This window comes from Bombus huntii, chromosome 8 (assembly GCF_024542735.1).
Source record: "Bombus huntii isolate Logan2020A chromosome 8, iyBomHunt1.1, whole genome shotgun sequence".
NCBI classification, from domain to species: domain Eukaryota; kingdom Metazoa; phylum Arthropoda; class Insecta; order Hymenoptera; family Apidae; genus Bombus; species Bombus huntii.
The window spans coordinates 6230284-6253904 of record NC_066245.1 but is presented as its reverse complement, the minus strand read 5'-3'; the positions used below and the strand labels follow the sequence as shown (position 1 = coordinate 6253904).

At 44.3% G+C, this 23621-nt stretch overlaps 1 protein-coding gene and 1 long non-coding RNA gene across 2 annotated transcripts in view; one reads left to right on the top strand and one right to left on the bottom strand.

The window, feature by feature from the left end:
- LOC126868864 (LIM domain only protein 3-like) overlaps positions 1-16990 on the top strand; it is a 70481-nt gene extending 53491 nt beyond the window's left edge. The window contains exons 5-6 of the mRNA XM_050624810.1: positions 6952-7108; positions 14980-16990. Of these exons, the coding sequence (XP_050480767.1) occupies positions 6952-7108; positions 14980-15138 (316 nt within the window). The 3' untranslated portion in view covers positions 15139-16990. The remainder of the gene's footprint in view (positions 1-6951; positions 7109-14979) is intronic.
- The window catches only part of LOC126868873 (uncharacterized), a 102479-nt gene that overhangs the window by 72711 nt on the left and 6147 nt on the right, over positions 1-23621 (bottom strand). The gene's annotated exons all lie outside the window — the stretch shown is intronic.

The following is a 23621-nucleotide window of genomic DNA, read 5'->3' as shown; positions in this document are numbered from 1 at the left end:
AAACTAAAACAAAGAAAAAACTAACGCCGCGAAACGATCGAACGTTTGGCAGAACGTTGGCTTTCATCACCCATTTCCGTTACACCGTATCGCTTCGAGTAAATGACTCGCACGGACTGCTTTGAAATTGATTTTAACGACAGAATTAACATCGAAACAATCTACAGTTTTCGATAGAATTACGCGAACGATTTGGATATTTTCCAGCCAAATTACAGGAACGTCAACACCATCGCTGGTATCCCTGTCATCCACAATGCACAACTATGCGTCGAGGGCAACGCCGCTCTCTTTTCGAGTGTAAAATTGAATCAGCGCTTTTTAAACGTCCCGCACGCTTACTTTTACGCGTTTCGTTGGCGCGTTCCTGTACGTTTGATGAAAAACATAAATCGTTCGCTCGGCGCTCCGACATACGTGAAATTTTCAAACTTATCAACGTTTCTGAACAAAAGTAAAATATTCAAATACAAAATCGTCACAGTCTTTGTCTCGTTATCGATATGAATTATCCGAGATCGCGAAGAAAGGTCGTACACGTAGATCGATTCGTCTCGACCGTGATACTCGTCGATAGTCCAGACCGTGGACCAACTTGCCCGAAGCTGGCTCGTGAAATGACGATGAACGGAACCGAAACAAAACCTCGACAATGCCCGCCGGTTACACTTACGGTTTTACTGCTATAGCTGCTGGATAACTTCGATATTCGATATCGGTACATGGAAGATTTCGGAGTTGAAAGATCAAGCTTGTACTAGGCTGCTACGGGCTACTTCATGATAGGAAACTTAGGTAGCAGCGTAAGTCATGTTTAACCCGGTTCCCCTTAGTGGCACGTCAGCTCGTAAACCAAAGTGACTTAGCGGACCTCGGACATCCACTTCCGGTATACGCGGTCTCTCGAATGCGGCTGCTTCCCATTGGCCAATTCAAATTAGCCGGAGTTTATCTGGAATTATGGAGTACGGTAGCGTACTTCTCGACGATGCTCATCGATGAGCACGAGTACGTGCTTCCGAGCAGATCGATCGACTATGGGCCGCTGCCATAATTGGCAGATTCCCTCGTTATATTCACCAATTAAGTTCTCGCCTGGCTCTGCCAAAAACTGTTTTGTCAATTTCCAGCGGGCTGAAGGACCATCGCGTTTTGTTCGGCCGCCGTTGGAAAACAAACAAGGAAAAAAAAAGGAAAAATCGATGCCTGCGAGCCGCAGGGGAGAGGACGATGTCTGTCCAAAGCGGAGTTTACATGCGTGCGTTGGACGCGTGTGTGGGTTCATGCCAGCGCATTATAGTTCGTTGCCGTTAACTGGCAATTATGCAGAGTGGAAGCTTAGCCTTCCGAAATGGGCATCGATCGTGTGCCGACTATCCATACCGTTATGCTGCCATATCCAGCCAATACGCTTCCGTGAAACGGAGATAATCGCGCGTCGAATCGAAACCGCGATTCCTGCGCCTTTCAACCGCTCGTCCTGTACGAAACGATGGAAAACGTTGGAAACGCCGAAACGTTTCCTTCGATTCGGATGGTCTATCTTCTCTCATCGAAGGGACGTCGCAACAGGATCTAGAAAGACGGCGACGCGATCGACGAACATGGTCGAAGATTGACGAGCTTGCTTGGAACTCGATGTCAATTTCCAGAGATGAGAGCCCGCCAGGCTTTTCTCGCAGTCACCGGTGTCGCGGATGATCCTAGAGAACTGATAAGTACCTGCTTCAGGCGAACGGTAGATTTATTGCCGTGCTTGTCGGTCTAACCTCTCGCTGCCACCCTTCCCTCTTCAGTTCTATCTTTACCCTGTCGATCTTTCTCTCTTTCTCTCTGTTTCTCGTGTTCCCCCTCCCGTTTTCTTAGTATGGAACTTGCCCTCGTCTAGTTCCGCGACCGAGAACCATTCGTACAGCCTCCCTCTCTTCTTCCGCTTCCGACCAAAACTCGACTTCCGTTCTATTGGCGGAAATAATCTTTGATGTGATTGCGTTTTGCCTTGGAACTTTTTTCTCCAACCACGAGGGCGACCAAGCCGATCGATTTGTGATACGCGGACCCGATTCAACTTCAACAGCCGCCAACCGCTTTCGGCTCCGCATATTTACGATAATGCGTTCTTTTTTTCCCTCTATCTCTCTTTCGTCGGGGCTCGTTACATATTAATACGATTTGCATTAGCATAACAGCGAACAATATCGGCGAGAAAGAACGATAGAACGATATATACAAGAAACTAAAGAGTTGGAGAAGTGGGAGACGAAAAATCGCGGTGATTCTTTCCCGTAAAGTAAAGAGCGATACGTAGCAATTGTTCGATAAGACAGAGGCTTTATAAGGCGTTCAAACGATGACGAAGGGACAGTGAACGTGTCGCATAGAAATATCGCAGTTTCATCCAGCCGATTCAACCCCTTCGAAGCAACAAAGCCGCGTTCCTAAAGGTATCAACGACCCATCGTTGTCTTAATTTCCTTCGTAATCTAGGTTATTAATATAGCTTAGGGTCGGCGGCGCGTAATTTCACGCCGCATAGAAATTAATAGAAAGACGAATGCTCCCTTCGCGTACTTTATAGCTGAATACCCAAACGGAATATCAAATGAACCCTACATTGGTGGATTTCTATATTCGTTTTGGAAAATTTCACCAGAAAATTTCAGTAGAAAATTTCACTAGAAAATTTCATTAGAAAATTTCATTAATTTCATTCTTTGAAATTAACTACCAGTATTTTTCTTCGTTCGATAACGCGTTACGACATTCATCCTACTAATTAAAAAAAAAAAAAAAATCGTCCGCTGTATTCGAAGTCTTGAGCCCATCGGTTCGACGTCGATGGGATGCGTGACATGACGTAGGGCCCGTGAACATTTCCATGTCAACGTGCACCGTACGGTCGGACAATGAGTCGCGGATTCGAGACGTCGCGTTGTGTATTATCGAGTGGCATTCCGACGCGTCTCTGCAGCGACATTTAGATAGCGACGTCAACTGTCTACGGGGGTAAATCTGTCTTGGAAGCAAAGGCAGCGCACTTCCCCCAAGCGCCACAGCGACCAGCCCTCGCTACCGAACCGAGCGAATTCACTTCTGATCGAATTAGCGCGTCACAGTTCCCTGATACCCCGACAGTCTGAATTAATTAACAGGAGAACGCACTAGGTAAGCAGCCATTATCGAAATAAAGCGGTCAGATATGAGGTGGCATCGCGGGAAATAACCCGAAGGATCCGATGAATCGTCAATTTTTGCCTGTATAAATTTAAGGTGTTCTAGAAATCAAAAGAAATGAAAAGAGCGAGTTTCGAGTGCTAAAAATACGAGTACCGGTGAATGAAAGAACAGAGTATAGAATAGAGAAAGAGACGCGTGTCTGTGACTTTTGAACCATACTCTTAATCTTTTTTTAAGTTGTATTGTACATGAAAATTATTATTACATCTAGTTATTGTTATATCTAGTTATTATTTTACCTTTCGGCACCATAATAGAAATCCCAACGATATTTTGATAAAACTAGTTACGATGGTGGCAGGAATTCTTACTGTTTCTTAAACAGACAAGACTACCTAACGTCATATCGGGAGAACGTCTCGACGCGAAGGAACAGCGTCTTGACTCCATTAACTTCACACTTAGCAGCACCTTAGAAACCCTGGTGTCGGCGGAAGATCTGATTAGGGGTTCGAGTCTCTGCTAAACGCGTTAGTCTCGACTGTAGAACGTCGAAGAGGGAGGGGAGGTGGAGTGTACAGCTCCATCAGGTGCTAGAACGGTAGCTCTGCGAGAAGCCGCTGGGGTGGGACGTTTGGAGGCGGGGATGGTTGTCTCTCCATAGTTTGATGCAAATTGAGTAGGAGCACTGGCAACTACCAAGAATGTAGACCCTTTCTCTGGCTCTTCTCTGCCGCGTAGGGATTCCGCGATCAAGTACAAAATTTATTCTCTGCAACCACCTTCTCGCCAACGTTGCACCACCTCCCACCTCCTAGTCTCAGGTCTTGACTACCGCCGAAGTGTTGCCTTTTGGGGTTTCTCATCCTACTGCTTCGACAACTCGCTCTGTTTGCCGACGAATCTCGGGAGCTTCCTCTCGACTTAGCAACGTTAAAGTCGAAACGCGGGGAACGGTTAACTGTTTGCAAGACAACCCCTTCGCAATCATCTCGTTTTCTAGTTTTCCTATGCGTTGATAGATATCAGGAAAAAAATTTCGAAACGCTTGGCTTCTATTTCTAATGCTCTATGAAAGAAAGCTGTATGAAACTGGACTTCTTTTCCGAATACGACGTTGCCTCGAAATGACATTACCGCGAACGAGAACGTTCCGACGCCATTTAACGTCACTAATGCTCGAAGCGTTTAACATTGCACAGACGTGTAACGCGTATCTAGTCAGAAAATCACAACACCATTACGCTACGATCTCGTTGCCTCCATCCTTCTTCCTTTCTGTAGCTTACCATCATCATCTCGCTCTAATGTTCCCTTTTTATGGCGCACGATTCGAAGCTGCCCCCGGGATCGATTTTACTTCGCACCATGGCACTTATCGTACCCCGTTACGGTGGAGCATTGCTTTTTATGGCGGTCCATGCTAGATGTTCCGATCGCTCTTCGCTTCTCTCGCTATTTTCTTTCCCTCCCGTAACCCTCTGCTCTACCCCACGCGTTCTTCCGCCTGTTTCCCTGTCTTCTCTCCTCTCGACCGTTCGGAATCGCGGAATTAAAAGAATGGAAAATCGAAGGGTGATCACCGTTCGCGATGTCAGTTACGGACGCGAACAGATGCTATCTCAATTCATTTTTGATGACGCTAAATCATCCTGTCTGCTATCGATCGCGTTACGTATCGGAAACCGCTCTACGTTTCTTCGACTGAACGCAAAGTAAAGATCGTTGCTAACTCTGTCGCCATTTCCACGGAATTTAATAGCATAACCTCGGATGACATCATCGAGCTCGAGAATATTTAGCCCGAGGCAACTTAAAAATACATATACATTTGTTGGCCATTACTGGCGTTACGATTGCCGGCCAGGCTCGTTTCGAATGCTGCAAATGCTCTGCATATTCGTGCAAGTGGCCCGGGGAGGTGCTGAAAAAAATCACGTCTGCATTTACATAAGCGCCGGTATAAACCACTCGACAGAAATCCCGACATAAAACTCAAACAGGATCCCAGCACGGGACAGCACATCCGTTGAATACGCAATGCCCGTATGTACACAATGTACTGTCCCTCCCCCCTCAAAAAAAAAATGCTTTTATTATTCACCACTGAGTTACGATACTAAGATACACCCCCTACGTTTACACCTACGAGAAGTTTACGCGTCTGAACGATGACTTCCCGTCATCTCCAGGCTTTGAGCTTTCAGCGAGAATCGAATGGAAACAACGTACGGATATTACAATATGTTGGAACGTGAATGCAGAAATACGGCATAATCGCGACGTCTATGGTTAATAATTTGTATATATATGTAACAAATTTTCTTTTTGCGAGTTATTTGGAATTTTAATTATGTTTGTCAAGACGGGATTATAAAGGAATTTAATCGATTGTAGAACAATTTGTTCTATTTTCTATGTCTGAACGATAATATCTTTTATCTGTCTTTGATCGCGCTCTCTTTTGTTTTGCGGTGTAACAATTTTTCGTTCTTCTCGTCCCGACAGCCATAAACGCGCGAACCGAGAGAAAATTGAAATACACGAAGATCACGCAGTGGACAAATCTTAAAATTCGTCGCAATAGTTTAGAAATGCTAACAATCGTATTTTACGATGTGAATGGAATAAAAACGCGAGATAGATAACGGAATTAAATAATAAGGACAAGAGCGTTTCATTCTTGGAAGACAAATCGCGGAAACAGGCTCGTCATACCGCGGTCGATACGAAGTACGTATAACACTCTGAGAGCGATGTTCACGGCACCTGACGAGAATATCAAGGCGTCGCGGTATCCTGACAAAACGATTTTCGAGTCCCTCGTGGATCCTGTGAGGATCTATTGTGTTCGTTGGAAAGCAGCCACCCTTCGTGATCCTCGTTTTCCAAGGTTCTTTAGCATTTCCGGCGTATCGCCCTTTATGCGGACATCTAGAATTCCGCGCCCCGTTCTCTCGCGCGGTTACAGAAAAAATTGACTTTTAAGCCGGCAATAAAAAGGAAAAATGCGAAATCTTTGATTTTAGTAGCGCCTCTTCCACGCGTCTCTTACCGCCCGTCCGGCGACAGTTGGTCGATGCGTATAACCCTCGCGGCAACCTTATTTCTCTTATATCGCAAGCCAAGCACGTTCGTACTTCGCCACCATTTCGAAATCTGCGTTTCTGTATATAGCGTACATCGCGTAGGATCAGTAGAAAATACCATGGATTTCATTCGTTGAATTTTAAATCACAGTTACCTGCGCGTTATCAAAACTCAGTCGAATTATACATATAGATGTTCCGTGGTTTACAAGCTTTACAATGTGGATGCGTTAAAAATGAAACGGCCGTGGCGACAAAGTAAATGCTATTGGCGGATCGTTGGAAAAGACTTCGATTCCGGTATTCAACGTCTGCTAGGGGTGTGCAGGAAAGAAGGTTAGAGCAGAAATGGACTCGGCGGTAATCCAGGTACGACGTAGCGTCTGCGAATCGAGTGGAAATTTACATTTAAAGGACCTCGAAGACACTCTCGGAAGCTACGGGGTACCGGTGGCGTTTCGCTGCCTGTTTTTATTTTCTCGCAATTTCCTCGACGGAGCAGAACGGAAAACGGTCTTAAAAGGAATTAGCACGCTTTACTACTCCGCCTATCTCCGACAACTCTTAGCCGAAATTTCTTCAAACCTCTGCCATTTCCCAGCCTCGTCATACTAATCCGCGCTACTCTTACTACTTTAACGAAATGCCACTCCGTAAAAATAATTTCATTTTTCTCTGTTCCTAGATTCTGTATAGGCGACAAGTTCTTCTTGTGCGAGAACAAAATCCTGTGCGAGAGCGACTACGAGGAAAGACTGGTTTTTGCGAACATGGCAGTGCATCCGCCATCGACCGCGACTCTGGCGCACATCAAGAGACAAGTGATTCATCTTCAACCACAGGTAATTAAACGCTTTGAACATCGAGCATTCGATACTTTTCAAAAGCAACGTCACGCGTAGCGATCATCGATTACGCTTAGTCCCGCGATCTACATAATCCTATGGAATACCAGTTGACATCCTTTGACAGCGATACCGCTATAAACGTGGTCGATATCCCTGTTCTGTCGCAAAATATGTATGCTGACCGTGCAAGCGTATCGCTTTCACCCGCGCGACGCTGTCCACGTCGCTGCTTCGAATCTGCCGGAGATTACGATGATCGGATGTTCTGGAAGGTTCAAAACTCCTTAAGACGTAACCCCTTAAGGTGGGTTAAAGTGGCAGGTCGCTCGTCCTGACCCTCTCGACAACAAAGGACTCCCTCGGGACTTCAGCTATGCTTTACCATCCCGCCATCATCTTACGAGTTAGGATATCGCGTGTCCTTATTAATTAAGCTCGTCCGTTAAGCAAGCCTCATCGCATACCGTAACTATCCATCCTCTTCACCGGGACTGGAACGTGCGAAAGAATTTACTCTTTGAATAAGGATTTGACAGCGTCTTAAGTGGAATTACCCAGCTGAAATTCGTTGAAGAACTCGTGCTGCCGTCGTCGCGAAAAATGTCCTCCGGAACGAAACACCAGCGAGTATTTTAAGCGCGTTGATCGACAAGAAATTGTACAGAATTTTTATCCGTAGAGTAGATTCTTCGATATATAAATACGCAAAGTTTTACCATTTTCTATGGATAAAAGATAAAAGCAACGACTCTTCTTATCTCGATGATCATAGAGGGCTACTCTGCCTTGCAAGTTGGAATTTTAAGCACGTTGATGGATGAAATGAATTTACGAACAATGTCAGTCTACTCCTTCTTTTATAAATGAAAGATAAAATAGAAATTATTATTCCTTAGATAGCATAGAAAACTACTTTCCATCTACAAGTTATTTGGAATTTTAATTATGTTAATCATGACGGGATCATAAAGGAATTTAAACGATCGTAGAAAAATCTATTCTATTTTCTATGTCTGAACGATAATATCTTTTATCTGTTAAGTGTCCAAAGATATGGTTGTCTTCCGATAACCATGGCTACTTTCCAAGTTGGAATTATAAACTCGTCGTCTAGTTAAGCCGTTTGGGTTTCTTGATTATCTTAAGACAACAGTCGTGCTTCGAAACAGTACCTTAAGCCCTTACCGCGGACCTCCGCCTGTCTGACCCAAGGTGGATCCGATCTACTTAATCCGATCTCCGTCTTGCAAGGATGTTTACGTCCCTCTGCATGCTTGCGTCACGTACCATAATTTACCAAGTGCAATATTTACCGATCAACTATCGTCCGACTTGTTGTTATATCTCGTACAGGAGCCACGATCGACGACGTGAATCGGCACGATAATACACATATTTCCTTTATAAAACTCGCATAACACGAGCTACGAGAAAAATAAACCCATTACGCTTGTAATTTTTTAATTAAAGATCCAGATTTCCTCCTAAATTCTCTCTCCAAACTCGATCGTGTAAAATTACTAACCAAATTTTGATGGTTCAACGTTTTCATAATGAACATCTTGAAGAGTATAGAAGCATAGCGATACAAATCTACTACCAGTAAATACCGCGCAATAATTATTTTAAAATTGTAAATTCTAAAATCAGATTACCAACACCAACGCTTTCCTTTGACAACTACTTCATTTTTAGTAAGCCCTGTCTTAATCCTGTCTATAGAAGAAACGATTCGCATAATTGCTGGAAAGTATCGTTAAGGAAGTTTCAAGACAAACTTTTAAGAGTGGTCGAAGAGGCTAGATTGCCGGTGCACACGCTCGAATTGTACGCATGCACAGAATAACGAGGTCCCCAAGCCGATGATATCAGACTCGGCAGCGTGTACTACTTATAATATGCAAATTTTCTCCCCTTAACCGTTCTGCCGGGGAACTACGTGTAATTCAGGGGTTGCTAACCCTTGCGACTCTATTTCTACACCACGTAAGTGTTCATGTTCTCGAGCGGTAGCCTACTACGCGCGTCCTTCGTTTCCGTATGCGTGGTTCGTTCCTCGCGCGTGAGTGTTTAGTTCAATTAATATCGGTTTGCACGTACGACTGGTGAGCCAAAGTGGCAGGGCGCTGTGGAATCCGCGTGTTGGACAGAAAAACCAACGGTGGCAAGGAAACGTCACAAGGGAAAGAGGAATTACGTGCGAAAGTAGAACTGCTCAACGATTGTTTCTCACGTACTGGAAAGAAACGTCGCGCGCGACGTTGAAACGCGTAAATCGCGGTGTCCCGATCGCACGGGACTGAATTTTTTTCTTTCTTTTAAGCGACACCTGAAACGAGTCTAGGGTCGGCAATGAACACGAACGTAGAAGAGAGGCAACGTTGGGAAACCTGGAAGAAAGTAACGCCTGACGTAAAAGCGTCGTTGCATTCGTTACGCGATTTCTCAGGATCCTGGGATTTTTCGCGGATCGATGAGTCGACTGTAATATCGATTTCATCCGAGGGTTTATGACTGAGGGTTATAAATGACCGATGCTGTGAAATAACGGTATGGCGGACTAATGCCAATAATCGACGCGGCATGCTAATGTAGTTTGCGCATCTATTACGTTAAGCCTGATGGATCTCTCTTGACATGTCGTTCCTGAAGCGTGAATACCTTCGATCGCAGAGAACACCCCGAAGGTGTCTGCCCCGGCGACATCGAGAGCCGTTCTATTTCCTCCGGTGAATGTCATTCTGACATTTAGCATCTGAATGGAAAAGACAATCGCCGAGACAGCTGGTCTCCGGCGTGAGTTTGACGCGGTAGATAATGTCAGGTAGCGAATCGTTTCGCCGCGCGTGTTTCTCATTAAGTGTCACGAATCAACGTGGCGCTAGTACGTTCAGATTGGAAACCAAGATTGTCATCGGCGATGCTAATTTTCCAGATTTACGCAGCTACAGATCGATTCGTTTTATTATCGTAATATCGATCGATGACGCGTCGTTACGGAGATGTTCTCAGAGGACGTTTCATTCGACTGTATAAAGATCGTGGGAACGGATTAGGCGGAAACGACGATCAACAGGAGTTAGGGAGGAAAGGATAGGATAATTCGACCCTTGGAACAGCCGGCTCGTTGGTGGAATTAAACGTCGCGACGGAATGCAAAGTGGTCGTGCTATCTCGACTTGACAAAATCAAGAGTAAAGAGGGGCAAAGAAGGAGGCGCTAAGATTCTTCAAAACCGCGAAGAGGGTGCGCATCCAGGCCGTGGCAGCTGCCACCCTTAACGCTTCTCCTTAAGCCGTGGCTATGGGAATGGCGAAGTTACCTCGGCCGAAGGAGGTGGAAGGTAGTTTTTCTGATTGCCTGAGAACGGACAGCTGTCCCAATCTTTCTCAGCCGAGCACTCGGCAGCCTCATCGGCTCTTGTAAATAACGCCTGACCGTGCAGCGTTTACGAATAACTCGAGCGTGCCAGGCGATCCTAGGTAAACCGGTAATGGAGGCGAAAAAGGGAAAGGAGAATGGAAAAAAATACGACGGTCATCACCCTCGATAAATTCAATTACCATCGTCCCTCGAACAACCGCTGCTCCGTTTCTACTTCTCTCTCCACTCTCCGCCAAGTGGAAAGAAAACGTCTCGTTGAAAAGAAGCTCGCCGTTCATCTATCAAACGTGTCACGCGGCTCTTTAAACGCGTTTAGGAAAACCGTTCGAGAGGGGAGTTTCTAATCGATTCGAGATCGCTCGTCTTTTTAAGGCATCCCGGCTAACTTCGTTTCAACGGCGCGATATCCCTTTCCCACGGAGACAACTGTAACGCGTTTAAAAATTGGCGAGAAGTCTTATTTTGATCTAATTTTCCCCTCGAGACTCGAACGGAGAACGCGGGAACGTGGGAAAGGGATACGCCGCGAAGAGGTCGAGACGAAGAAAGAGAGAAGCCGAACGTAACGAGAAAGAGAGAGAAACCGAAGGGAAGGGAGTTGGAAACGATTATCTGAGTTTTAAAACAAACTCTCAAGTGTCTGCAAAGTCCTCTGCGAATCAGAGGGTCGAAGGGGGTGGAACTAGGGAATGGAGAAGGGGAACGATGGAGAAGGAGGTTGCGGAAGATAATATGCTAATGCCAAGACGGAGACTACATGGGAATTTAAGAGGATCAATGTGCAGTACGAGATTCGTACGGCGAATAAGGTATTACAACGTCTTCTATACTTCTTCCAGGCGATTAGACCCTCTAAAGTTCGCGGAACGTGCACGAGGAACCTGAATTAAATTAAACTTCCGAATATTCGTCATTCTTACTGGGCGTAAGTGTACCGAAGCATAATTCGCTGGGTGAAAACATTATCTACGAATCTACCGTAACGATAGAATTAATCTACTGTTATAATATGAATTCTTTTAAAATAATAACGGAGAAAATCGAGGGAACTCCTGTGAGACATCAGGCCCGTATACATATCGTTTTTGTTAACAAACGTATTATTAGATTCACGGTACTTGACTACATTTCACATAAAGCTTCCGCCTAGCCCTTTACACAATGCACGCGGAGAAAGCTCGCATGGGAAAGCCCAGCTTGCGAGCTTATGTGAGATTATGAGTTTAGTTACGAAACAACGGAACGCTACGTGGCCTCTACTCTCTTTTGTAACGATTATTACACGTAGCGCGTGGCCTTACCTGCGCGTTCACTTAACCGCGACAGAGAACTCAGCCATCGTCGAGTTTATTTAGACCGACAAAAATAGAACACGAGAGAGAATCGTAAAATATCAGTGGAGACGTTTTTACCGCCTAATAATGCAATTACACCTATGATAATATAATTTCACGTTCTAATAATAACGACGAACACGCTTCCTGTTAATCGAGAATCGCTAAGCGTGACTCTGTATTTCACAAATAACTCTGGAAATCCCAAATGATGAAGCACATTAAGGAAATCCTACGCGATATAATAATCCCTGGTAAAATAGCGAGGTTCACGGCATTCTGTTCTAAATGATCCTCCTTCGATAAACGACGTGGCTAATTCTCATCTCGTGCTTCGGGCGGTGGATAGCCGGGCAAGGATCGTGGTACCGGAGCGGCGAATGGTGTAGAGGGTGGCGCTAATTTTTGCGCTTAAGAAAAGCAGCACTGTGGAGGAACTAGCTTGCACCTGGCTGTTTCCCAGCCGCGGGAGATCAACGGACAAATGACACGCGATTCTCGTAGCTCCCGGTAACCACCGACAACCCCCGACAACCCCCCGATGCTCCGCATTTACCGTCAGTTACAAACTGCCTTCACCTTCTCTCGTCGAGTCGCGATTAATGTCTTATTCGTGGCCGAGGCGTAAAGATACGTTTACGCTGGCGTAGGAAATTTCGCAATGGAGTTAATAAAAATAAATTGCCTACTGTCTGGTGTACTGAATTGAAAGAAAAGCACGTGAAGGATTTGAAACGACGAATGTATTAAAAATGTAACGAGTTAAGGGAAACATTAAGCTTAAGTGGTTGTGGATCTAAAAGATTCCAGACCTATTAAAGCAGAGTCAGATAACGTTCGACTTATGATCCGAGTGGAAACTCGATTTTACCTTCGAAAGAATCATCTACGTTCGTAGAACTTTGCAGTTGAAGGTTTAAGTTGAAGAATCTTAGAATTCCAAACGAATCTCGGTCCTCTTTGAACTTGAATATCTCCGCGAGACATGCAGATCGGACAACGGATTCTACGAGTTCGGGATTCACTCACAAGTCTATATTTCGAATGTTCAGGATGATTTTCACCGACTCCTATAAATCTAGCATCTAGAAAACCGAATTTCATTAGGTTACGATGATTTCTATGGAATCATATAGATCTGTTGTATCAAAATCTACAAATCTAAAGCACCGAAATCTAAATGTCGAAGCCGTATTTTTCACGAGACGGTGTCTGAGATGAAATTACCTTCGAACTTTGTCGCCGAATGTAAAGAATGTAAATTATTTTTAACGAAACCTACGCTCGAATGACTTCATCTTACTAGAGTACATATTAGTCTGTGCCAGCAATCTGTATCTGTGTAAACGATTCGCAGAGCGCGTGCCGTTTGATTACAAAGACGGCAGTAAATCCACGGGACAGTAATTCCTTCTCTGGCAATTGTAGATAAAACTTGAATAAGTCATAGACTTAATTTAACCCGTGGTACCGACCAACAGCGGTCCGGAGCCTTCCACGGAGATTTCTTAATTACGTGCGGGCTTCTGGCCGGGATGGGGTGAAAAGAAACAGAGCAAAAGGCGAGGAGGAAAAGAGATAAAATGGAAGGGCGTTTGTATCGAGAAGAGAGGAAGAAAGACGATGGTCCCTCGTCGGCTCGCGAAAAGCTAAAAAGGGTTTCCCGTTGCGGCAAGAAGATTTAGAAATTCTTCCAGAGGAGAAAGTCGCCCTTGCAACGGCGATAAAGCATTTCTTCAGCGGTGCTTTGTCATTTTTATCATAATTATTTACGGGTTAATTACTCGCTCCCGTTGGGGCTGTGCGAATTTTTCTCCGTCAGTTGCACCTTAGATTTTCCAATTAAAAACGCCGTACATATTTCAACTTTCCTTTTAAAGCGTATATCGTATTCGAAAGAATTACTAACGAGCCTTTATTTTTCTTTCCCTAACGCGCCCCCTAACTGTTCAGCCACTTTGTGGACACGAAAGTTCACGCGCATGAGGGAAATCATGAGAATGGCAGGTTCGTTCATCGTGCGAAAGTTAGCATGATCAACTCGCGAAGTAAAATCATGGTAAGGGTGGATCTCGTCAGTAAGGGCTGTGCCGCACGGTCTGCCGAATTTTAAGCCTGTATAATTTAACACCTTTGCCGGCGAAACTAAGAGAAACTGATGGCGAAGGGAACAGCGGAGCTAGAAATACCAAGTTTGAAGTTTTCAACGCCACTTATCTATCCTAGCGGCATCTCTTGTTCCCCGTGGTACCCTCTACTTACTACTTCCACGAGCACTTCTTTCTCCCTTTCCCCCTCCTTCGTCGTCGTTCCGGTGGATATAGCTTGCAGATAGAGACGGCTAAAGACCGAGACAAGTGGCGCGGAGAAAGAGAAAGAACAGAAACGAAAGAGAGGATATCGAGAGGGAAAAGATAGGAGAGACGAGTGGAAACGCCCAAGTTGAGTTGCTCCGTCTGAACTGAGATACAAGTTCGTTCTTCTGGCCTTTTGTTTTTGGAGTAGAACCGTAGAGACGGCGGAGCAGGAACAAGAACACCGTGTCTAAAACGAATTCGTTAGTGGCATCAACCCCTTTCACTGCGCGAATACCTTCCCTTCTTTCGAGTTTTAAGTCTCTGTCGTGAATAATTGCTCGAATCAGATTAAGGCGTTGCCCGGTCGATTGATTGCTAATGTAATTACAAGGCAACCAGTTTCTATCCACCTTTACGCTATCGTAGATTCGTCGATTTAACAAAGCTTCGAAGCTGTCCTCTTCTGCAAAAAGATTTTAACGCCAGGGCTAGAGCGGTCAAACGACGAATAACATAATTTTTCATATTCGTCTTATTACAATGGCGAATGTTTGGACGTTTGAACGATGTTTCGTAAAATTAAATTTCTCATTGATTATATGTAAATGAAGCTAGTTCTTTTTTCTGTATCGTGGATTTTTTCAGGTATCGGATGATATCTACTATGTTGATTTCTTTCGGACAAATTTTATACTTTAACAGTCGTCGATAAATCTAATGTTAACGTATAATATTGCAATTATCCTTCAGAATGCTTCCGACCAGTATTCTACCTTTAAATTAATCCACACCGCGTGGAATCGTCGCAATTTTTGAACACGTTATAACTTTGACGATTTCTGTCTTTCAGATCATGTCTCCGGGAGGCCCGCAGAGACAAGTAAACGGAGAGACGACCCATAACCACAATGGATACGCAGCGCCAGCGAGCTCGAGCGCCCATAACATCCTAACCTCCATGAATAATTTAAACGGTATCAATGCACAAGCACCTTACGATACCAAATGACAAACGAAGTAAGCGCCGACGTATCGATCGTATCACAAATGCGTTGCCAAATTCGTTTAACGACACGGACGTCTTCTATCATCATTGCCGCTATCGTAGTAACACTCGGAATGTTCGCTCGTTACTGGAGTCTCAAAAGTCTGCTTACACGTTCGAGATTCGTTATTAAACAACAGCCAAGAGTGGTCGTCGTTCTAACGACCAATAGACGAACATCCGTAAAATCACGCATAGACAAAATGTTAAACACTTTCGCAATAGCAACTTCTATTTCTCTAAAATCTACTAGATGGTACTCTAATAAATAGATGCCTGTTACATCATAATTTCTAACGAATTTCAATGGATCTTGGAGTCAAGTTCATCCAGAGAAACAACGTGCTGATTTTAAATTCGCGTTTGAAGTTATCAAGTTAAGACGTATTTTATATCATGGCGTAGCAGATGACCAGACTCTGAAGACTGTACGAGTCGACATGAGTGAAATCATTGGTGCTGTTTAGAAGTTTAATTGCTCGAATTTCGCAGGCTAAGGTAGAATATAAAAATCAACAGGAAGGACGAAGTGGCCAGCGAACAGAAGAGCAAGGGAGAAAAAGGGGTTGAAGCAGGATGAGGTTAGAACGCGCGAGGAAACAATGCGGGTAAACCAAATGCTCAGGGGTGATCAAAGTTTGGCTGTTCTTGTAGTCGACTTTGCTGTCCGTTGCGGGTAACGCCGGTAAATCTAGCTTTACCGGACTACCGGACCAACGAACTACCGGAGGTAGAACTGGAGGAATAGCCAAACGGAGTGAAATTGGTGAGCGAGGTTGGCTTGGCAGATCGGATCGGTAGCTCCGGCTTCGCCATCCAAACCAGCCAGAACCAACCTCGCCACCCCCCTTGGGGCTCATACGTTAGGGGTGACTTAAGCATTGTTTCAACTTCGAATCTCCCGGTAGAGGGCCAGATTGATGTCGCGAACTTTTCCGTTGCCTTATTTGCGAGTCAGATAACGAGGCTGAGTTATGCCGAAAGTTCTCTCTTTCTCTCGGATTGGCCGGGGCCGCTATCAGAAACGAGCAGACCGGCCGAAGAAAATGTTTTATTTCCTTGATGCCATACGCTGCGGAGATTTGTCGGTGGCACGCCTCCGGAAAAGAGTTTCACGATCGCTCGAACGATAATAGGCTTACGTCTGTCGGATACGATAATTTTTACGGGAAACGAACAGTTTTCCATTTCCAATGAGAAAACAGATACGACTGCGATTTCTTTCGTGTTCGATCTCTTTCTTATCGACGGTTACGTATTTTATCGCGTGTCACGATGAAAATACTCGCGAGCGAGCGAGCCTATGATCGTTCTATCGTTTTTATCGAATTTTTCTATCGGAACGTTTTGTTTTGTATTTTGTAAGCATAACGAATACTTCCACGATACTCTACGATTTTACGAGTACGCGCGTAGTTCCTAACGCTAAGCGTCTCTGGGACGAAAAATGAAACGTAACGATCAGTAAAAAGGAAAAACCCATATCGTCTCGTACGACTACTAACCGATTGTCTAACCAAATTAACTCGTATAGATTACGATTAGCAGTGACTGTGGTAGGCGATCTCTAGTCACACTATCGTTACCTACATCATCGAGTATGCTCCCTTGACGTACATTGTATCCAAGCAGCTTGTCTAACGGGAGAAAAAAAAACACCTAGTCCATTTCGTCTTAAACGCTATGTACGATGCATGTAAAATCTTTGACCGAGAATACGTAAGGAAGTGTGTACGTTCGCTAGTATAGATATGTTTTGTATCATAGTTCTATCATAGAAATATTAATTAAAATAAAATTACTGTTTCGATGTTAACCGTGTCGTTCTATACAATACCTGCCTAACCTCCCTAACATATAGCAAAGAAATGACGAAAACGCGAACGTCTATGATATTGATTTCGTAACTTTAAAGTCAATTCTTCGTAATATCTTCGCATCCCCGTTACTGTCCCGAGATTTTCCCTGCGTTTCTCGCATCCTTCGCGCTTCCTCTGAATTATTTAAGGGCACTACGTGATTGGCCGACAAATCCGATATACCTCAATAATTTACCAATCATACGCAGTCCTTTGTGTTTTATACGCCACGTTGCGAATAAATCGCATTGCGTATTCAGGAGAGCGAGATCCAACTCTATTCGACTGTGAGCGCGAACCCTCGCTGTATTCGCCTCGAGAACAAAAAAAGAAAAAAAAACGGAAGAGAAGCGATGGTCTAGGATATGAGAGATCGAAAAGGGAGCAATTTTTAAGGAACCGCTCGAGGTTTGCCGAATGTGTCAATAATATCGAGATGGTAGAAAATTTGAAGCACGAGCTAGTACGAAGCTTAAAATAATTTCCTCTTTCTTTCTCAACACAATTTTTCGCGCAAATAGAAATTTCTCGATTCGACCGAGAAAATAACGCGATTTCGGTCGTAAAACACAGTCTGATTTCGTCAGAGGAACGGCTTATCTGGAATCGAACGACTGCGGCAAGTAAACTAAGCTGGAAACGAGTGGTGGAGAGAGAGCGGGCATTCGATGTAAATTGGCAATTTTTCCTGTGCGACCTACGGTAATCATTGGCAATTAGACCGACGGACTACCGATAAATGTTATTTATGGCCGCGATTATCCGCGGCGCACCTAGCTGCCCGAAGGTTCGTCTAACTATAAAACCTTGCTCGCGGCCGTCTAATTGGTCGACGATTATTCCTGTTTGTACAAAATGTCCGTACAAGCGCCACTTTACTTCGCCACAAATACAGGCGAAACTTTCTGATGAATCGCGTGTACCGATTTAATGCACGCGAATCACGGATACCAGCGAACAACTTAACCGAATTCGGTTGTATCGCTTAATTAGTACAACGTCCCGATTATATTTGTTTTAATGTATACAGAAAATCGAAAGATCAATATATTAAATCAAAGGATATAATTGTCAAATTGCAATCAAATACAGCGGTCACCAAAGGTATTCGCGTACCCCCATTGTATTTATTACGCCATAATAATTAATTACCTTCAAATATATCAAATTTTGTATCGTTTAGCAGTACTTCCATGTAGCTACAAAAACTTGATACTGCGAAAATGTAACATATATAGAACCTGATACGAAAACTTTTTATCGGAAAGTATGGTTATGCGAAAATCTCTTTTGCGGCAATTGTATGTGGTTGATTCAAAATAATTTCAAGAAAGATATTTTACTTAACGTCAATAGCCCATCTGTCGGTTGTATTTTTCTATGGATACGTGTATTTCGGACAAAGCACGGATGAGAATACGGCGGGTAGCGTGGTAGCCAGCCGAAAATCGTATTCCATTCGCTGAACGTGATTAAAAGGGAAGAACGTACGCATCGCGGTCCTCTCGCGGCCCTTGAAACAATATTATTATTAAAAGCTTTGCGCGGTCCGGTGATCCACGTGAGTCGACGGAATGGTGAAAAGAGTAGTGGACACGCCGGAGGAGAGAAAGAGACCAAGCTAGAAGGGAGATAGGGACAGAGGGTGGCTTGGGAGAGGGTCCAGCGACGGAACAGCGATTAATTAAAAGAGCAAAAACTGTTTTCATAAAATTCATTTGCGGAAATATGCGCCGACTGAAATAATATCCGGCCGATGAGCGCGCGTGTCCTGGCTCGCCCCGGTGTTCACGGGGACGCGGTGCTCGAGAGTGAAAAACCGACGCGAATAAAAATGGAGGCTGCACGAAATACGAAAGTTTTCGCATTTTTTTACGTTCGTCCAGCGGACCGTGGTATACGTTATCGCGCGATTCTGTGTGGGTGAGTACGTTTATTCTCTTGACCCGGCATCGTAAGCGTATCGTGCATACACCGGTTACAAAGCAACCAATCTTCTCTGTCTTTTCCTTCTTTTCTCTGTCCTTTCTCTCGACCCTCTCGCCACCACCCTTCTCCCTCCACTGTTCCGCTATTGCTTCTCTCTCTTTTGTTGCCACATTTCCCTCGTTCCCACTTTCATTCAATCTCACAGCCGTTCAGTCATAAAAATATTTCTACGCCTTCCTGGATATTTTTTCTTTCCGTTGCCATACCTTGCACACTTTCCCAACGTTGGCCGTCGCCCTCCCCCTCGGCGCACCCCTGCCCCCTATTATTCTCGACGGCTAGGAGTGGCGCGAAGTGTGATTTAAACGCGCGTAAAAGTGGCCGTTAAAAGGCAAGAAAGCTCCTTAACTCCCGCTTTGATTGGCCAACTCGGTTTATTAAAACGCCCCGAGCGATATTACATATTTTTCTTCTCGCTTGAACCGGGCCACTTCAACGCTACCGTACATCTCCTTTTTCCTCGTCGTTGCCCATTCTTTCGTATTCTTTGTCGAGCTATAAGGCTAGCTGCTCAAATAACCATTTTCTCTTTCTCAGTTCCTTTTCTTTATTCCCCACCTCCGGTCCACCTTCGGGCCAGTGTCTTACTACGACTCCAACAACTTTCTTTCCCGAACCTCCGTGCAACCAACATCTTTCAACTCCTTCTAAACGATATTCTTGAAGAGCGTCGAGTGGAAAGAATACAATCGTTGAAACGGATCGTTGGAACGTAAGTGAGAAATATGCAGAAACGAGCAACGAGAATTAAAATCGCGTTAACGCCATATCCCCTTGTACAAACACGATTACTCTCGCTTGTAAATCTGTTCGAGCCGCAAAATCGAAAATCAAATCGAGGTGAAACGCGTAATCGTTAAGCGGCTCGCCCTTCCTCCGCCACGACAGCTGGACTCCCTTTTGTAATATTAATTAATAAGGCAACTTCCGTGGAACGAGATACTTGCTGTTAATTAAGAAATACCTAGCGAGCGCTCTTTTCCAACGCAGGGGCGAGGAAGCGGAAAAATAAGAGGTAGAAATTCCACGCTGCTCTGGCACCCTTGGAACGAGGTAAACTTAATCCTCGGCCAAGTTAAACCAACTGCTAAGCTTTTCATTATGCCAAAATGAGCACGCGAAGAAGAAGGCTGGTCGAGGTGAGCCTTGTTTTCCTTTATTCCTTTCTTAAAATCTTCATATCGAACCTGATCTTTTATCTTCGCTTTTGGATACGCGGATCATCTCGCCGGATTCTTTAAACATCTCCCGGCTTCGTTGCATATTTCGAGTGGAAATTTTCGAGTTTTAAAATCTCTTTATAGAATTCAAATTCCTCTTGTCGGTTTGTTCTCTTTTCTTTATTTCCCAGAGGGATCGTTTACGATAAAAGAAAAAACGAAGGGAGGGAAAAAGAGAGAAGCGAAGGTTGCAAAAGAAAACTCTTGGAACTTCGGATTCAAGCGAAAGGCGACGAAAAGTTTTACGAGCGCCACAGCCGTCCTGGCTGACTGGTTTGAATTGCATCAATTAAAAAAAGCCGTTCCACAAAAATTCCATAACGCGACGGTTGGAGGGCTGCGTCAAATGTCCCTGCACATTCGTCCGCTTTCCATTTCTACCGGATAGTAAAACCTTTTCATTCTTCTCGCACCTCTTTTTCGTTGCATCGTCGATAACGATTACCCTGCCGCCGATTTAATTTAGCATTTCGCTCGCCAAAATCAGAGTAAATATATCTCTCTTTATAACGCGTACTATGTTTTAATTTTTCGATAAAAATATACGTCGGCAAATCCACCGTATTGAAAAGTATCGTTTCAATGACTATTATGAAATAATATAACGATAGAAAATATGTGTACAGAAATATTTCGAATAAATATAAATGTAATATGTAACGGCGTGAGAATCTTCGCTTCGATAGTTGGAATATTTTTGAAAACACGTCTGAACAAAGAAACGAGAAGAATACTATTCTACGAGAGAAACATAACAATAGTACGTACACCTGTAATAGTACGTATAGGATCGGCACTCAAGGTATGCGAACTATGTTCTCATAATACTTTGTCCGGTCGCAGAGGATATATGAAAATATACGACAAGGGTCGAAGGTGGCAAGGGTGAGATCTATCGACAGGGATGCGATGTTTAAAAGGATCTTTTTCTGTTTTCTTTTTTTTTTTTTTTTTAACAGAAGGATACATTTATTTTATCTACTTTTGCTCGTTTCGTTGGGCTAAAATTGAAGAATAAAAATTGGTCCACTGCCAGGACTTCTTATAAAACGCGTTTAAGGTATTTCCAACCACCTTTCGCCTTTCCTACGAAAACAAAATTACGGTATATCGGCGAGCTTGAACGAGAATGTTGAAAGGCTTCGATATAAGCCAATCGAAGCCTGTAAAAAATCGCACCTAGAAAAAACTCGTTACCCTCTCCATCGAAACGACGCTTGTTCCGTCGCGTGACGCAATTTAATTTGAAAATTTCGCTGTTTAAATCGTGCTTTAAACAGAAGTTCGCGAAATCGTATTCTGAAACCGAAGATCGCGCAACTTCCGATAAACGCTATTGTTTCAACGACGACTGAAAAGAGTCTCGAGTTACAATGGATTCCGATAATCGTTCCCGTCGTCTTACTATGAAAAAGAAAGAAAAGAAAAAAAGAAGAAAGAAAGGTAGAAGAAGAAAAAAACGAACGGACGATAAACAGATCTTATCGCATTAAATTGGGGAAAGACCATAGCGAGGTACTAATCGGCTACGATTTTTCCCGAAAAGGCAGTGGAAAAAAAGGACGATTCTTCGGGGAGTTGTCGAATGAATCGAGCAATCTTCGGGTCCTTTGTTTTCGAGATCTGCCACTTGTAAATATAATTACCCCAGGCTCCTCTTGGTTGTCCTCCAGTCCAAACCCCGCAGCCGCTAGTACTTCCACCTGGCCCATCCCATCGTCTCTAATTTGATTCCGCGGTTGTTTTCACCCGCCTTCGCCGCCTCCTCTCCTCTGTCCTCTGCTCCGCTCACGCATTGTCTCTTGTCTCTTCATTCAAATTACCCTACGCTTTCCCATTCTCGCGCCGTTACAGCCTCTCTCTTCCCTCGTTCCTCTCCTCATCCCTGGCCAGACCCCACCGTTTTCACCCTTATTGTTGCGGTTTTATTGAATCCGCTGTGCATTGTCTGCGCGCGAGCGAGACGCGGCCGTTGTTCAAAGAAAATTGGCGCGTAGTTCGAAATACGCGAATATATTCGTCTTTCAGCGGGCTTACCCTGTGCGGTCCGATGAAATCGAGTTTCACGGCTGCGTACGTACGGTCAAAAGGTACACTAGGCTGGCTACGTTGTTATTGTACCGTGACGTGCGTGGTACCATTTTTCCGCGTATGGGTGCGGGTGTGTTTTTTCGGCAGTTGTCAAATCGTAAAATCGTTATCCAGGAAAATGGCTCGGCAAGAATAGAAGGATGCTTGCGATGCGTGCTTTAGACCGCCGTTCCGGTGTATAAATTCGTTGTACGCGGAGCACAGAGACATCGTCGATCGTTGTTGCGATGCGTGGAATCGCTGTAAATACGAACGACGTTGTTTCCTCTTGGGTATCGAACGGTCTCTGCGAACGTCCATTTCGTTCTAACATTTCCCGGCATTGTCTCGTTTCCTCGGGTGTATAAATATGTAAGAAAGCGGAATTCGTGACTGGACTGCGTTACACGAGCAAGGAAATATTCACCGGGAAGAAATCTGTGCATCGAGGGTAGGGCATCGGGGAACGTTCGAGGGGAGACCGAAGAACGTTTACATATCAAGAATCAAACGGGAACTCCGGACAAAGTGTCAACATGCAAAGACGGATTGCCTTTATTTATTTTTCCATTACTTCCGCGTGTACATTTTATGAAAAACGTTAAAACCATGAGCCCGGGCTACTCGATAAAAGATACGCAAATATTTTCCAATAAGTTTCGAGTGCATGTCGATAGGTCGTTTCGAATGTTTCACCGAACAAAATCGCTGTCGACAAACAACGGAAGACAGGGGCAGCACGGTGAGAGAGGGGTGGTGTAGGTATGGTGGAAAAAAGGGGTGCTTAATAGCCGTCAGAGACGCGATTGTTGATTCGTGTAATGAAATCAAGAGTAATCGCGAGGGCGATGGCTTTTGTCCGGGATGCATGAATTTTCGACGAACGACCATTAATTATTCGAAATTAAATATCCTCCGTAGGTTTTAATTAAAATGTTTACAATGTCGCCCATCCAGATTACCAGCGGCATTTTATGACGTCGATATATTAAAAAGGTGCGGATTCATTCATCACGACTGGATCGGCGGCTGCCTGTACAACTTTCCAACGAGACATCAGCCTGGCTTGTGTATCGAATAAAGCATCGAGATAATAGCGACTACGTAGAGAAGAGAAAATAATAAAAAAAAAATCAAAACCACAAGACGCCTAATATAATGTCCGATGTATATGAAATTATCAAGGAATCAGGTTGCGTGAATCACACGACTCGGTTGATCGTCAGTTTCCAAATCCAATAATGCAATTATGACGCGTCCCGATAATATTCGTGTAATTAAAATTCCGCGCCCTCCAGCTAGAGGCTCG